The 15,576-nt window shown below is 50.8% G+C and overlaps 1 protein-coding gene across 1 annotated transcript; it reads left to right on the plus strand.

Moving 5' to 3' along the window:
- Window positions 1-56: 56 nt before the first annotated feature.
- On the plus strand, window positions 57-13,417 carry BCKDHA (branched chain keto acid dehydrogenase E1 subunit alpha). The gene is made up of 9 exons (XM_077285699.1): window positions 57-194; window positions 3,265-3,441; window positions 3,563-3,649; window positions 5,336-5,444; window positions 7,792-7,953; window positions 9,154-9,360; window positions 10,578-10,719; window positions 11,896-12,067; window positions 12,884-13,417. Exons 1-9 carry the CDS (start codon window positions 126-128, stop codon window positions 13,052-13,054), a joined length of 1,296 nt encoding a protein of 431 aa, XP_077141814.1. The 5' UTR covers window positions 57-125; the 3' UTR covers window positions 13,055-13,417.
- Window positions 13,418-15,576: the final 2,159 nt, after the last annotated feature.

Here is a 15,576-nt window from a genome sequence, read left to right on the forward strand (position 1 = left end):
TGTTCTCGGCTGGGCGGGGGTCACCTGCTGGGATGTTTGCCGGGGCCAGGACTGAGCTTCGTTCTCTGGTAGTGATGGGGACCTGAGGCCATATCGGGCGGCAAGAGGGGCAGCCTGGGAACAAGATGGCGGCGCTGAGGACGTTGTGGAGGCTGCGAGCTGCGGCTGGATGGAGGGTGACCGGGGGGAGACAGGTAAGCGGACCCTCTAAGCTGCTCCTGTGCCCAGGACTTGTCACTCACGGGTGTAATCACTTGTGTTATTATTGGTCGTGCCGTTTATATAATGTCCCATCTGTAACCGGGGGCGCAGGATGAAAGTCAATCAGCCCCACGGAGTATTCACCCCATCATCTGACGTCTATACCTGATGCCCCACTGCTCTTCTATCGCTATGGGGTCCGGGACCCCCCACCGCCGATCAGCTCTGAGGAAAATGAGAGATTTTTACATTTCCTTCATGGTCAGTATAAATCCATCAAATCCCCCCAAAATTCAGATTTTCTAGAATCTGCAAATGTTGTGAAATTGAAGTGGAATCAGTTGATTGGCCCGTCCTCGGGAAGCTGTTCTGCAGCAGCTGGTGCACATTGTATAGCACTGTATACATCAGGCTGGAGCCAGAGCAGCGGATGGGTGCGGGGGTCGGACCCTCACCGATCTGATATTGATGACCGACCCTAACCCTGGCATACTTGTACCCACGGCTCTGGGTGATGTCCACCTTCTGTTTCTTGTTGGTTCTGGTATTGTGTCATACAGCAGCCCCCTAGAGACAGTTTTAAGAAAATCTCCTTTACATGCCGTTACCCAGGAGGCCGTGCCTGTAAGACTGGTTATTCTGGAAGGGGTTGGGGGTCTCAACAAAAGGAACCAGTGTCATCCAAGATCTACACATCAGTCACACATACACGCCCCTCCTGTCTCCGGGACCTGTCTCCGGGGCCTCCCTCCTGCCTCCCGTGCCCCCCTCCTGCCTCCCGTGCCCCCCCTCTGCCTCCGGTGCCCCCCTCCTGCCTCCGGGACTTGTGTGATAGACCTTTAGGGGCCGATTCATCACTTACACCTTTCTTTTAAGTCCCTTTTCTCATTTTATTCTTCTGTTATTCATTAACTTTTTTTTTTGCAGCAAATTCTTCCAAACGGCATCAATTAAAAAAAAAACGCTCTTTACTTTTGAACTTTTTTTTTTGCAACTTTTACCCACTAAAATTTTCATAAACTTTGTGCAAGAATAAAAAAAATTCAAACTTGCATTAAGTTGTAACTTTTGCCTTTTGAAAGTTTTCTTCCTCCGGGAGAACATTTAGTTTTTTTTTTTTTTTTCCCAGCATCAGCTATCAGGCATGTAAAAGTCCGTGCAGGGTGCACAAACTTTATTTTTTTCTGTTTAGTGTTCATGTTTATTTGTCATGGGCTCGGTGGTCTGGGGGGCACTGTGCTTTTATCAGGGTCCTCACCTCCATGCCTATCCTTGTTCTGTGTGACTGATTTCGCACTTCTGATTCCAACTACGATGTCCGGACTGACTGGGGGTCTCCTGACCTGAATATAACAGCCTCATGTTTGCCTATGAGATTGATGAATTGGGGTGCGGACATCCTGGCGGGGGCGGTGTATGACGGTGGTGCGGTACTGGCCTGACGCTGAGGTTCTGATGAGCTGTGGAGAGGAGCGATCACATTTCTATTCTGTGCCCTTCTATCTAAGGACTTCATACTTTTCCTGTGATCACCCAGGATCTCTGGCCTGGCTGGGGGTTGTAGTACGTCATGGTGTTATTGCTGTACAGCCCGGTGGGGGGCGGCAGTCACAGGGTGACATTGTGTGCTACAGCTGCTGGCTCCCTGGGGAAGGTCAGTGACTGCTGAGGAGGCTCGCCGCAGATCTCTGTGCTGATTGGCTGCTCACAGAGGGGCGTGAGGACTTACAATTCCTGATCCCCGCCTCCATACACAATAACGCTGCACAGGGATCTATAGGCACAAGTGTGATGATGTCCGACCTTCCTTACAGGGGGGAGCAACGTGCTAGAAAGTGATTGCTTTATAATTAGTGGGGGTCCGATGTCAATGATCCCCCACCTATCTCAATGATTCACTGCTTTGTTTACCTTTTGCACAGCGGACCCTCAGCCAGATCTGCAGCTCGTCTATAGTCACGTGAACACAGTGGGGTCTTGCAGGCTCACGTAAGGGGGCGATCTGATCCCACCCTTGTAATGGAGACGGTTTACTGAAGACGTCCGTCTTTCTCTTCCGCTAAAGTCTGGAAGATATAAATAACAACCTACGCTCCTTTGTAGCAATCGGTCGGAAACCCATAACATTCACCTGTTCGCCTTCAAAATGGCAATTAAAGGGGTTGTCCACCTTTTGGGGACATTTTTATTTCTAACTTAAATGTGTGTATGTAGGGCTAAAAATATTTTTTGCAATTTGGTTTTAATAAGAAAAATGTTGAACTGTCTGCCTTCTGTGGTTTCTCCTGTACTGTCTAGTGCTGGCTTGCAGAATGAGTTAACAGAGAATCCATCAGCGAGCCCGTTCTAACAATCTGCTGTGTAGTCCATCTTATCTGTCTTCTTCTGAGCTCCTCTTATGAGCACCTCACAGACGAATGTGCAGGGAAACGGGGTGTAAAAGCCAAACGATGCAAATTGTTTAATGGTACCCATTTGCAAAAAAGCCCTCAAGTAGATTTATTTAAAGGGAACCTGTGACGTGAAAAAAAAAAACGCTATTAACCTGCAGATATGAGGTTAATCAGTAGGTTAGTAGCGTTTTTTTCCTGCCCGGCGCCCGCACTTAGACCCGCGCTGCCAGGGGGAAACTTCCCTGCAGCGTTTGGCGTCTGGTCATAGGGAGGCGATGGCGCGGGTTCAGTTACCGCTCATTGTAGAATGTAAGCCCGCAAGGGCAGGGTCCTCGCCCCTCTGTATCAGCCTGTCATTGTTAGTCTGTCTACTGTAAGTGATATCTGTAATCTGTAGGTAACCCCTTCTCATGTACAGCACCATGGAATCAATGGTGCTATATAAATAATAATTGTATAGAGACCAGCGTCTGTAACCGCACCCGAGACTGACTGACAGCCGGCCCGAAATGTGGCAGCAGGGTGGGACCATGTAATTTTCCACAAAGCGTCTGAATTTGGGTCATAGGAGAACAAGGATGAAGTTCTGTAGGAGCGGCCATAACATCTAGATGTGTTGTCGGGGTCAGGTTTGGGCAGATTGTGACCGTTCTGTGCTTTTGTCTTCCAGGCCGTCCGCTCTTGCAGCGAGTTCACACCTCTGGAAGAAAAGCCGCAGTTCCCCGGAGCGTCCGCCGACTTCGTGGACACATTGGAGTTCATCCAGCCCAATGTCATCTCCGGGATCCCCATCTACAGGGTGATGGACCGCCAGGGGCAGATTGTCAACCCCAGTGAAGACCCCAATGTAAGTGTCCTGTATCGGCCGTGTCCTGATTGTGCCCTTTTATTCTAAGAGATGCATATAAAATTAAGAAGTAGGCGCCCCAGACGTTACACGGGCATTTCATGTATTTATGGTCCTGCAGATTCCTAAGGAGACCGTCCTGAAGTTTTACGAGACCATGACGCTGCTGAACACCATGGACAGGATCCTGTACGAGTCTCAGAGACAGGTGGGTGATCGGTGTCAATTGAAAGTTATCCCCTATCTGTAAGAAAGGCTGACCACTTGCTGATTGCTGGGGGTCTTGGCGCTGGGACCTCCAACTCTCCTCCCGAGAACACGACAATGCTGAGGTACGTACAATCTCCGCTCTATTCATTGTCTATGGGAAAAGCAGCGTACAGCTCTGCTATTTCCATGGATGGAGTTGGGGTTCAGCATGTCCACCTCCGCTTTATTCAGGCAATGCCGAGCTCTCCGGACCACTAGGGGTCCAGTGGACCAGTAAGTTATCACCACCTAAACAAACCCACCCCCCACCAAAAAAAAATTGATAAAAGAATGGTTGTTCTTTTGTTCAAAACTTACCCCATGCCCTGTTTCTGCTACCCCAACCCCTTACTGTACGCTGACTGCACCGTACATGCACTAGTTTTATCCGGCTCAAAATCAGGCACATTTTTGTGTTTTTTTTTTTCATACATGCAATATAAAGAGACCAAAATATTATTATATTTTTTTTGGGGGGGATATTCAAATTTTTTGTTGTTTTTTTTTTGTTTTTTTTAAATGATACATGGAACCTAATTTTTAGGTCCCTGTAATTTTTTTCCTTTTTTGCTGATGTCTATAGGGAAATAAATGGCAGCCATAACTTTTTTTTTTTTCTTCTTGTGACCACATAAAACCAGTAAAACGCACTTCAAAACTTGTTCTCCATTCTGTAACAAATATTTTCTGTAATATTGGATTTTCTTTTTTTAATGGGAGCAGGACTAATAACAGCAAATTGGATTGACAGTGGAATTTTTTTTAATTTCCTTAAAAAAAAAATATATATATATATATATATATATATATATATATATATATATATATATATATATATATATATATATATATATATATATATATATAATTTTTACCCATTGTTCCTCCCATAAGGTCATAAAAGACCTGCGGTAGGGGGAAGGGGGCAATATTTAAATATTTTTATTTCCCCTGTAACTGGGGTTGGTATATTGGCCCCAGTTACAGGGAACATGCTACCTCCTGGCTGCGTAGCAGAGCAGTCTATGTCTCCTAAGACCCAGAGGCTTCTGCTCCTTTCCTGTACATAGCGGTGACATGATCACTGTATATGGAGTAGGCAGCGCCGTCAGCGCTTCCTATTACTGAGTACATAGAGCTTCTTTAGCGCCATATATACAGTGATGGAGAAGGCACAGATGGTAATAAACCGTAACTGCCTTCTTTATGGTGAGTCCAGCTTTGTCTGACAGTCAGATCCCCGAAAATGGCACCACTGCGCTTCTATTCAATGACCTTTTAGACCATCAGTGCAGAACAGGAGCGGGACTGTCCAGACATTTACAGTCTACGGTGGGTCTGGAAGCGGTTGGCCGCTATAAAGGTCCATTTACACTGCGTGATGGACTTGTGGCACAGGTATGTTCTCAACCATTATCATCCGTATCTGTACGGACTTGAACTCCACCGTAGATACTACAAATGGCTCCAGGGGTCATATTCTTCCTTCCGGAGAAGAGCTAAATTGCATAACTCTTCTGTATGGAGCACTGTCTCAGGGTAGGGATGGACTGTAGGGCAGATTACACGGTTTGCACCCTGTTGTGGGTGTAGATGACCTCACAACCTATGCTGACCACCATCTAACTGATCTTTACTCTCATAGGGAAGAATATCTTTCTATATGACCAACTACGGAGAGGAGGGGACCCACGTGGGCAGCGTAGCCGCCCTCCAAGACACTGATCTGGTTTTTGGGCAGTATCGGGAGGCAGGTGAGACACAGACCTTACAATATATACAACATGCGCACCCAGTATGTGAGCTGCTGATGTGCTGCTGTGCACCCTGTATGTGAGCCGCTGATGTGCTGCTGTGCACCCTGTATGTGAGCCGCTGATGTGCTGCTGCTGTGCACCCTCTATGTGAGCCGCTGATGTGCTGCTGTGCACCCTGTATGTGAGCCGCTGATGTGCTGCTGTGCACCCTGTATGTGAGCCGCTGATGTGCTGCTGCTGTGCACCCTGTATGTGAGCCGCTGATGTGCTGCTGCTGTGGACCCTGTATGTGAGCCGCTGATGAGCTGCTGCTGCGCACCCAGTATGTGAGCTGCTGATGTGCTGCTGTGCACCCTGTATGTGAGCCGCTGATGTGCTGCTGCTGTGCACCCTGTATGTGATCCACTGATGTGCTGCTGTGCACCCTGTATGTGAGCCGCTGATGTGCTGCTGTGCACCCTGTATGTGAGCCGCTGATGTGCTGCTGTGCACCCTGTATGTGAGCCGCTGATGTGCTGCTGCTGTGCACCCTGTATGTGAGCCGCTGATGAGCTGCTGCTGCGCACCCAGTATGTGAGCTGCTGATGTGCTGCTGTGCACCCTGTATGTGAGCCGCTGATGTGCTGCTGCTGTGCACCCTGTATGTGAGCCGCTGATGTGCTGCTGTGCACCCTGTATGTGAGCCGCTGATGTGCTGCTGTGCACCCTGTATGTGAGCCGCTGATGTGCTGCTGTGCACCCTGTATGTGAGCTGCTGATGTGCTGCTGCTGTGCACCCTGTATGTGAGCCGCTGATGTGCTGCTGTGCACCCTGTATGTGAGCCGCTGATGTGCTGCTGCTGTGCACCCTGTATGTGAGCCGCTGATGTGCTGCTGCTGTGCACCCTGTATGTGAGCCGCTGATGTGCTGCTGTGCACCCTGTATGTGAGCCGCTGATGTGCTGCTGCGCTCCCTGTATGTGAGCCGCTGATGTGCTGCTGTGCACCCTGTATGTGAGCCGCTGATGTGCTGCTGTGCACCCTGTATGTGAGCCGCTGATGTGCTGCTGTGCACCCTGTATGTGAGCCGCTGATGTGCTGCTGCTGTGCACCCTGTATGTGAGCCGCTGATGTGCTGCTGCGCACCCTGTATGTGAGCCGCTGATGTGCTGCTGCTGTGCACCCTGTATGTGAGCCGCTGATGTGCTGCTGTGCACCCTGTATGTGAGCCGCTGATGTGCTGCTGCTGTGCACCCTGTATGTGAGCCGCTGATGTGCTGCTGTGCACCCTGTATGTGAGCCGCTGATGTGCTGCTGCTGTGCACCCTGTATGTGATGTGCTGCTGTGCACCCTGTATGTGATCCGCTGATGTGCTGCTGTGCACCCTGTATGTGAGCCGCTGATGTGCTGCTGTGCACCCTGTATGTGAGCCGCTGATGTGCTGCTGTGCACCCTGTATGTGAGCCGCTGATGTGCTGCTGTGCACCCTGTATATGAGCCGCTGATGTGCTGCTGTGCACCCTGTATGTGAGCCGCTGATGTGCTGCTGTGCACCCTGTATGTGAGCCGCTGATGTGCTGCTGTGCACCCTGTATGTGAGCCGCTGATGTGCTGCTGTGCACCCTGTATGTGATCCGCTGATGTGCTGCTGCGCACCCTGTATGTGATCCGCTGATGTGCTGCTGCTGCGCACCCTGTATTTGATCCGCTGATGTGCTGCTGCGCACCCTGTATGTGATCCGCTGATGTGCTGCTGCGCACCCTGTATGTGATCCGCTGATGTGCTGCTGCGCACCCTGTATGTGATCCGCTGATGTGCTGCTGCTGCGCACCCTGTATTTGATCCGCTGATGTGCTGCTGCGCACCCTGTATGTGATCCGCTGATGTGCTGCTGTGCACCCTGTATGTGATCCGCTGATGTGCTGCTGCGCACCCTGTATGTGATCCGCTGATGTGCTGCTGCTGCGCACCCTGTATGTGAGCCGCTGATGTGCTGCTGTGCACCCTGTATGTGAGCCGCTGATGTGCTGCTGTGCACTCTGTATGTGATCCGCTGATGTGCTGCTGCGCACCCTGTATGTGATCCGCTGATGTGCTGCTGCTGCGCACCCTGTATTTGATCCGCTGATGTGCTGCTGCGCACCCTGTATGTGATCCGCTGATGTGCTGCTGCGCACCCTGTATGTGAGCCGCTGATGTGCTGCTGCTGCGCACCCTGTATGTGAGCCGCTGATGTGCTGCTGCGCACCCTGTATGTGAGCCGCTGATGTGCTGCTGCTGCGCACCCTGTATGTGAGCCGCTGATGTGCTGCTGCTGCGCACCCTGTATGTGAGCCTCTGATGTGCTGCTGTGCTTTCTCCAGGAGTCCTGATGTACAGGGGATATCCTCTTGATCTGTTCATGGCGCAGTGCTACGGTAATGCCTCTGATCCTGGCAAAGGACGACAGATGCCTGTCCACTATGGCTGCAAAGATCGGAACTTCGTGACGATTTCATCACCATTAGCAACACAGATACCACAAGGTGAATATCCAGAAAGATTTCCCTTTAATTTTTCTGACCTCACATCGTTTTATAGTTGTATTTCTGCCATCGCCTGAGTCGCCTCTGTCCTCTCGCTGCCATTTCTTCCGTGACCACCACACGGGTCATTGATAGAGTTGGTGCAAATCGATCTGTAAGGCCCGGTCCAGCAGCCAGGTGAGTAATCTGTGGCCATTGGGCGATCCGCCTCTTCTTTGGTTAGCCAACCTGGCGTGATGTTATTACTTCGGCATGACGTACATGATGTTGCGCCAGGCCGGATATTTAGAAGATTGCAGATGGAAAGAGACGGAGCATTGAATGGCCATGGAGCGAAGACCGGGTCCTGCAAATCGACTTGCACCAACTCTAGTTATCACAGCTCGGTCCTGTACGTCACCGGCTGGAATAAATCTTAAAATTCAGATTCCACTGACCCTTGTTGCCTGAGGAGGAGACCCAAAGAGGAGCAACTCTTCATTCCGGACCTGTAGGGACACCACGTGCTGCCATAGAGGGTCTGTGTACAGGATTATGCCGAGTGCAAGAGTCCATCATGTTCCTGTGCTCTAAATGCTAGGATCTCTGACAGTTTGGTCTTTGACAGCCTCATGCAGCCAGGTATTTTTCTGCAGTGGCCTCTCCAGGGGACATATTATATTACATAAGTCCAATTAAAAGGCTGTATAAAATTTGTTCTAGAACACGTCAAAGCCTCTTTAGGAAACCCAGAACTCCCAAGACAAGGAGCGATTCCTGCAACAATTTCCACTGTAAAGCCATGTGCACATAGTGTCTCTTTCAGGCGGATTCACCTACATCACCATAGTTCACAGTAATGTAAAAACTGCAGCTGTTCCATCTTGTCACTTTGTTTGGAAACCGTGAAGTGGTGCTCTTTTGTTCAACTTCAACTGGAAAGTCGCCCGCGCTCTATACTTAAAAGTACAGAATAAAAGATGTCAATGGCGGAGACGCTGCGAAATCGCCAGCGAAGCTGCTTCAGGAAAATGACCGGCGCTGTTGGCATCTAAAAGCCCCCGTGTGCACGTAGCCTAAAACCGCCTGCATGAAACTCAGCGTGCCCATAGCCTAAGGGGCCTGGTTGTCGGGTTCTTGTTATTCCTGGGTTGGTTCCACCATATTTAGCTGAACATCAATGTTTCTTCTATACTGACCTATTTTTTTTCCTTCTTTAAGCTGTGGGTGCTGCCTACGCTTTGAAACGGGAAAACGCCAACCGCGTTGTCATCTGCTATTTTGGCGAAGGAGCCGCAAGTGAAGGGGACGCCCATGCCGCTTTTAACTTTTCCGCCACATTAGAGTGTCCCGTGCTGTTCTTCTGCAGGAACAACGGCTACGCCATATCCACGCCGACCTCTGAGCAGTACCGCGGGGACGGCATCGGTGAGTGTGGGGCTTTTGCACAGTTTTATTAAAATGCAAAACGGGTCAGGGGGCACTCTGTGTTTTTCCAGGTAAGTATCAAGCTGAAGTGTAAAATTCAAAGAACAGGATGAAGCCTGAGCCACAGCAAAGCACAAAGCCTGTCCAACAGCACACAGTCCATAGGGCTCCATACGATGGCGCTGAAAGGTCCCAGCGATCTCCAGACGGGGCTCTAAAATGTCATCATCAGTCTGAGACCACCAGAGGTACAAAGTGCCTCTTACCTCCCAGCAGTCCCATAGAGAGTGATTGGAGCCATGACACGTGTGGCTGGCTGCTCCATTTTGACATTTTAGTGCCCTTTCCAGTGGTAACTACATGTTTGTGAGGAAAAAAATCTTTACTGGGAGTGTCAGGCCAAACTGATTGTATGCACTGAGCTTTGTAGGGAAAATAGCCCCTGTAAAAATTGTGCCTTTAGTGGTTTAATTAATAGAAACTGGCATTCATTCATATCTAATAATTATGGTGCCCGGTGCACCCTGGGTGTGGCCAAGAGGCCCAGTGCACTGCTCCGCCCACTACTTCTGCATATTTCCGCCTCTTTCACTGGTGATTGACAGGGCTGGATTACTTGCTCTTTCTCTACAGACGGTGCTTGCTCGCAAGTAAACCAGTGCTGTCAATCACCAGTGAGGGAGGTGGGGACATGCAAAACCAGCAGGTGGAGGCTCTTGACCACACCCAGGGTGCAGCAGTCACCCTAATTAGTATATTTGATCATCAGTTTCTGCAGAACGGAGCCAGCAATTATACCACAAAAGGTGGGATTTGTATAGGGGCGGTATTCCCTGCCAGGCGAGGTGCTTACGATTTACTGTCACTTTGGATTGACACACTCCCTTTAAGGCTTCATTCAGACAATGTAATGCGGTCACATTTTTGCATTCCTAATATGGGCTTTAATTTCAGCCCAATTGTAAATGTAACGGCACCACAGGGGTCTACAGCGCTGTAAGGTCGGGTCATTGGATCCCCAGGTCGGTTTGGAAAATGACACTTAAATGTGGTGGCGGCACTATGGCTGTCTGAACGTGGACCAAGCCGGGGTAGCTTCTTTTGCACCTTCGTACCTTGGGCTTCTCTCAAAAGTGTTATTCTTCAGCCCTTTAATGTGACAGGTAGTGGATAAGACCACCATTAATTTGCACAGTTATGCTATTATCTGTTCTCAGTTGCTCGAGGTCCTGGCTATGGGATCATGTCGATCCGAGTGGACGGTAACGATGTGTTTGCTGTGTACAACGCCACCAAAGAGGCCAGACGAAGAGCGGTGACGTCTAACCAGCCGTTCCTCATAGAAGCCATGACCTACAGGTACTCTAGGGGCACATGGGATGTATGTGGGGGCACATGGGATGTATGTGGGGGCTCATGGGATGTATGTGGGGGCACATGGGATGTATGTGGGGGCACATGGGATGTATGTGGGGGCACATGGGATGTATGTGGGGGCACATGGGATGTATGTGGGGGCTCATGGGATGTGTGTGGGGGCACATGGGATGTGTGTGGGGGCACATGGGATGTGTGTGGGGGCACATGGGATGTGTGTGGGGGCACATGGGATGTGTGTGGGGGCACATGGGATGTGTGTGGGGGCACATGGGATGTGTGTGGGGGCACATGGGATGTATGTGGGGGCTCATGGGATGTGTGTGGGGGCACATGGGATGTGTGTGGGGGCACATGGGATGTGTGTGGGGGCACATGGGATGTGTGTGGGGGCACATGGGATGTGTGTGGGGGCACATGGGATGTGTGTGGGGGCACATGGGATGTGTGTGGGGGCACATGGGATGTGTGTGGGGGCACATGGGATGTGTGTGGGGGCTCATGGGATGTGTGTGGGGGCACATGGGATGTATGTGGGGGCACATGGGATGTATGTGGGGGCTCATGGGATGTATGTGGGGGCTCATGGGATGTGTGTGGGGGCACATGGGATGTATGTGGGGGCACATGGGATGTATGTGGGGGCACATGGGATGTATGTGGGGGCACATGGGATGTGTGTGGGGGCTCATGGGATGTGTGTGGGGGCACATGGGATGTGTGTGGGGGCACATGGGATGTGTGTGGGGGCACATGGGATGTGTGTGGGGGCACATGGGATGTATGTGGGGGCTCATGGGATGTGTGTGGGGGCACATGGGATGTATGTAGGGGCACATGGGATGTATGTGGGGGCACATGGGATGTATGTGGGGGCTCATGGGATGTGTGTGGGGGCTCATGGGATGTGTGTGGGGGCACATGGGATGTGTGTGGGGGCACATGGGATGTGTGTGGGGGCACATGGGATGTGTGTGGGGGCACATGGGATGTGTGTGGGGGCACATGGGATGTGTGTGGGGGCACATGGGATGTATGTGGGGGCACATGGGATGTATGTGGGGGCACATGGGATGTATGGGGGGGCACATGGGATGTATGGGGGGGCTCATCCCTGCAGTACCTGATACTGACTCATTCTCAATACGATTCTTAAAGGATCGGACACCACAGCACCAGCGATGACAGCTCGGCCTACCGCTCTGTAGATGAGGTCAATTACTGGGACAAGGAGGACCACCCCATTTCTCGCCTTCATTTCTACATGATGCACAAGGGCTGGTGGGATAGTGATAAGGAGAAAGAATGGAGGAAGAAATCACGGAAAATGGTGAGTCTGGTTCTGAGCCACCTCTTTACTGCACAAGGCTGTTTCTATCTGCGTTTACCAACACGTGGAGATGGTGAGGACCAAGTCCACGGGTTTGTGGGTCCCAGAACAATTCCCCCATTGCTGTGATGGCGCTCATCTGTGTGTACAATGATCCCGTTTTAAAGGGGAGGGTGATGGTATATGGCTAGGATAAGTTAACACTTTGGGCCCACCCGGAGAGCGAAAAGACCACAGCTGCCTCCCTGTCATTTTCTTTTTGCATAGCGACCATCCAACTGTGCAGGAAACCGCCGCACACAGGCATTGAGGCGCACAGCTGTGCTGCACAGTCAGCTTTGTCCACATGCATCGGAAAATCTACAGCAAGTCCAAAAGAGGCCGATTTGGCTGTGGAAATGCCCCAAATTTTAACCTCTGCTTCAGAGCCTGACATACACCCAGAATCACATGTCTGAAAATGGAGTCTGGTTTGGCTTTTATCCCAAGTCATGTGGCAAGGCTTGTTACAGGGTCAATATTGACTTTTAGGATGGCTGCTTCCAGTAGTTGGCGCTAGAGTTCGAATCCTCTTCCTCTCTGAATTTGCGTATTTAATTTTGCAGAGGAGCATTGCATGGCCTATAAATCTCCTTACACTTTTACAGGGTAAAATCTAGTGTGAAAATCTGCAACATAAATTGAGAGACGGATTTTCTCTGCATAAAATCTCACCCTCAACACTCTGCATTGTAATCCACAGTGGGTTTTGGAAACATACCCTAAGAGGGTCTCTCTGGGCTCCTGGCAATGAGTATAAACCGTTTTTTTCTGCAGGTCATGGAAGCTTTCGAAGAGGCCGAGCGAAAACGGAAGCCCAGTATCGATCACATGTTCACAGACGTCTACTCGGAAAAGCCGCCACGTCTGAAGAAACAGGAGGATTCTTTGAAAAAACACCTAAAGGTTTACGGGGAACATTACCCCTTGGACAGCTTTGAAAAGTAACCGCGCCCCACCCCGGACAACAAAGACATGGTCGTAGGAACGCGGTTACCCTCGGATTCCTGTTACAGGCAGCACAACACTCCGGCCGGGTCTCCTCTTCATGGCTGCTCATTCCGGTTTTTAATTTTTGTGAAATAGTTTTCTGATTTCTGCAGACACCTGTAAATAATTGGGAGAGGGGAGTTTTAAAGCGATGGAATAATCTGAAACTGGGGGTGAACGTCCCAGCCGGAGCTGGAAGAGCGACGTGTCTGTGGCATAGTAAGAAGGATGTAACTTATTCTAGAAGACGAGAACACTAACGCTAATGGCGGAGGGGAGTGTATGACATTGCAGGGAATAAATGTCTCATGGTTGTGGGAATCGGATTGTCTTTAAGTGCATTATTGTGGTATCCCGACTCCTTAAAGGGTTATTCCCATGGATATCATAAGATAGAGCTTGTAAAAACACGCCACTTTGCAATTTACTGCTTGTTATAATTTGCATCCATTCTTGAGATATGAACACTTTTCTCCTTCGCCACATTAGGGGACACAGGACCGTCCCTGTGTCTCCCAATGAGTGGCTCGGAGAAAAGGATTTTACGGTGAGTACACAAAAATCCCTGTGTTTTTTTTTTTTGTTTCATTTTTTTTTTGCTTACCAACCATCACTGCTGTCTATTGCTTTGAATCTGGCTGGGATTAGGAGGGAGCGACGTGCCCCAGTGATCATAGCCAGCAATTAGAAGCAGTCTAGCAGCGGCGGTCGGTCTCCAAGAACGGATGAAAATTTTTTGCAATCAGTATATGGCAAAATTGGTTGTATGTACAAGCTCTATCAGACAGCTGTTATGTAGAGGTCATTGTTGTAATAATGTCACAGGTGACGATGAGGGTACTTTTCAGAATTGTGTCCCCATATAGTATTTCATGGGGACCATAAAAGAACAAGCCGACTAGCTGACGTTTTTTTTTTTGTTTTTTTTTCCCCAAGCAATATAGAGTAAAATGTCCTAATTTCTATTTGCCCAGGAGGACTTAACTGTAAAAAACAGCGCCACCCCTGGCCATAGGTTGTGCTTGGTATTGCAGTCCAGCTCCACCTCATTTGCTTCTTCAACAAGGCTGAGTTGTAATACCAGGCACTACCAGGGTTTTCACCATTCCTCCAAAAAAAAAAAAAATACCCTGGCCAAAATGAAATGGCCCATGGATCAGACGAATATACGAGTCTGATGTGACCGTCTCGTATGATAAGTTTCCATATTAACCCCTGACGTGATCTACATGATTGACTAATATCACAGCAACCAGGGCTGTGGAGTCGGTAAGCCAAACCTCCGACTCTTCAATTTCCACGACTTCGACTCCACCAAAATGGACTCCGACTCCACAGCCCTGACAGCAACTCACAAGACTGATTTCTGGTGGAAGTGATATTCGGGGGGTCTACACTGACCTGCTCTGGCACCGTACACAGGAGAGGTATAACCGTCGCTAGATCTGTGCACCTTGTACCCACCATTGTGTCATTATACTCCTTGTGTTTAGGACAGGGGTGCACAACCTTTTCTGGTCTGAGGACCACTTTGTCACATTTAACGAATTCCAAGGGCCGTAATAAAACTGAAAGGGGTATAACATTTTGGGATATCAAAAATAACTAGATAGGTATTTCCTGAAGGAACTACAGATAGTGCTTTGGAATGGTGCCCGGGCTGCCCCTGCAAGACTTTCACACTTGGGTGCCCCTCAGGCGCTGGTTTGGTAGTTGTAGCCCCTCAGGGTTGAGGCCACTCTGGGTCCGATTTGGTGGCCCGGGTCACTCTGGGTCCGATTTGGTGGCCCGGGTCACTCTGGGTCCGATTTGGTGGCCCGGGTCACTCTGGGTCCGATTTGGTGGCCTGGGTCACTCTGGGTCCGATTTGGTGGCCCGGGTCACTCTGGGTCCGATTTGGTGGCCCGGGTCACTCTGGGTCCGATTTGGTGGCCCGGGTCACTCTGGGTCCGATTTGGTGGCCCGGGTCACTCTGGGTCCGATTTGGTGGCCCGGGTCACTCTGGGTCCGATTTGGTGGGCCGGGTCACTCTGGGTCCGAGTTGGTGGCCCGGGTCACTCTGGGTCTGAGTTGGTGGCCCGGGTCACTCTGGGTCCGATTTGGTGGCCCGGGTCACTCTGGGTCCGATTTGGCGGGCGGCGCCACTCTGGGTCCGATTTGGCGGGCGGCGCCACTCTGGGTCCGATTTGGCGGGCGGCGCCACTCTGGGTCCGATTTGGCGGGCGGCGCCACTCTGGGTCCGATTTGGCGGGCGGCGCCACTCTGGGTCCGATTTGGCGGGCGGCGCCACTGTATGCTGCGCGGCTCCGCGCTGTATGCTGCGCGGCTCCGCGCTGTATGCTGCGCGGCTCCGCGCTGTATGCTGCGCGGCTCCGCGCTGTATGCTGCGCGGCTCCGCGCTGTATGCTGCGCGGCTCCGCGCTGTATGCTGCGCGGCTCCGCGCTGTATGCTGCGCGGCTCCGCGCTGTATGCTGCGCGG

Source organism: Ranitomeya variabilis, chromosome 2, assembly GCF_051348905.1.
Source record: "Ranitomeya variabilis isolate aRanVar5 chromosome 2, aRanVar5.hap1, whole genome shotgun sequence".
In the NCBI taxonomy this organism is placed as follows: domain Eukaryota; kingdom Metazoa; phylum Chordata; class Amphibia; order Anura; family Dendrobatidae; genus Ranitomeya; species Ranitomeya variabilis.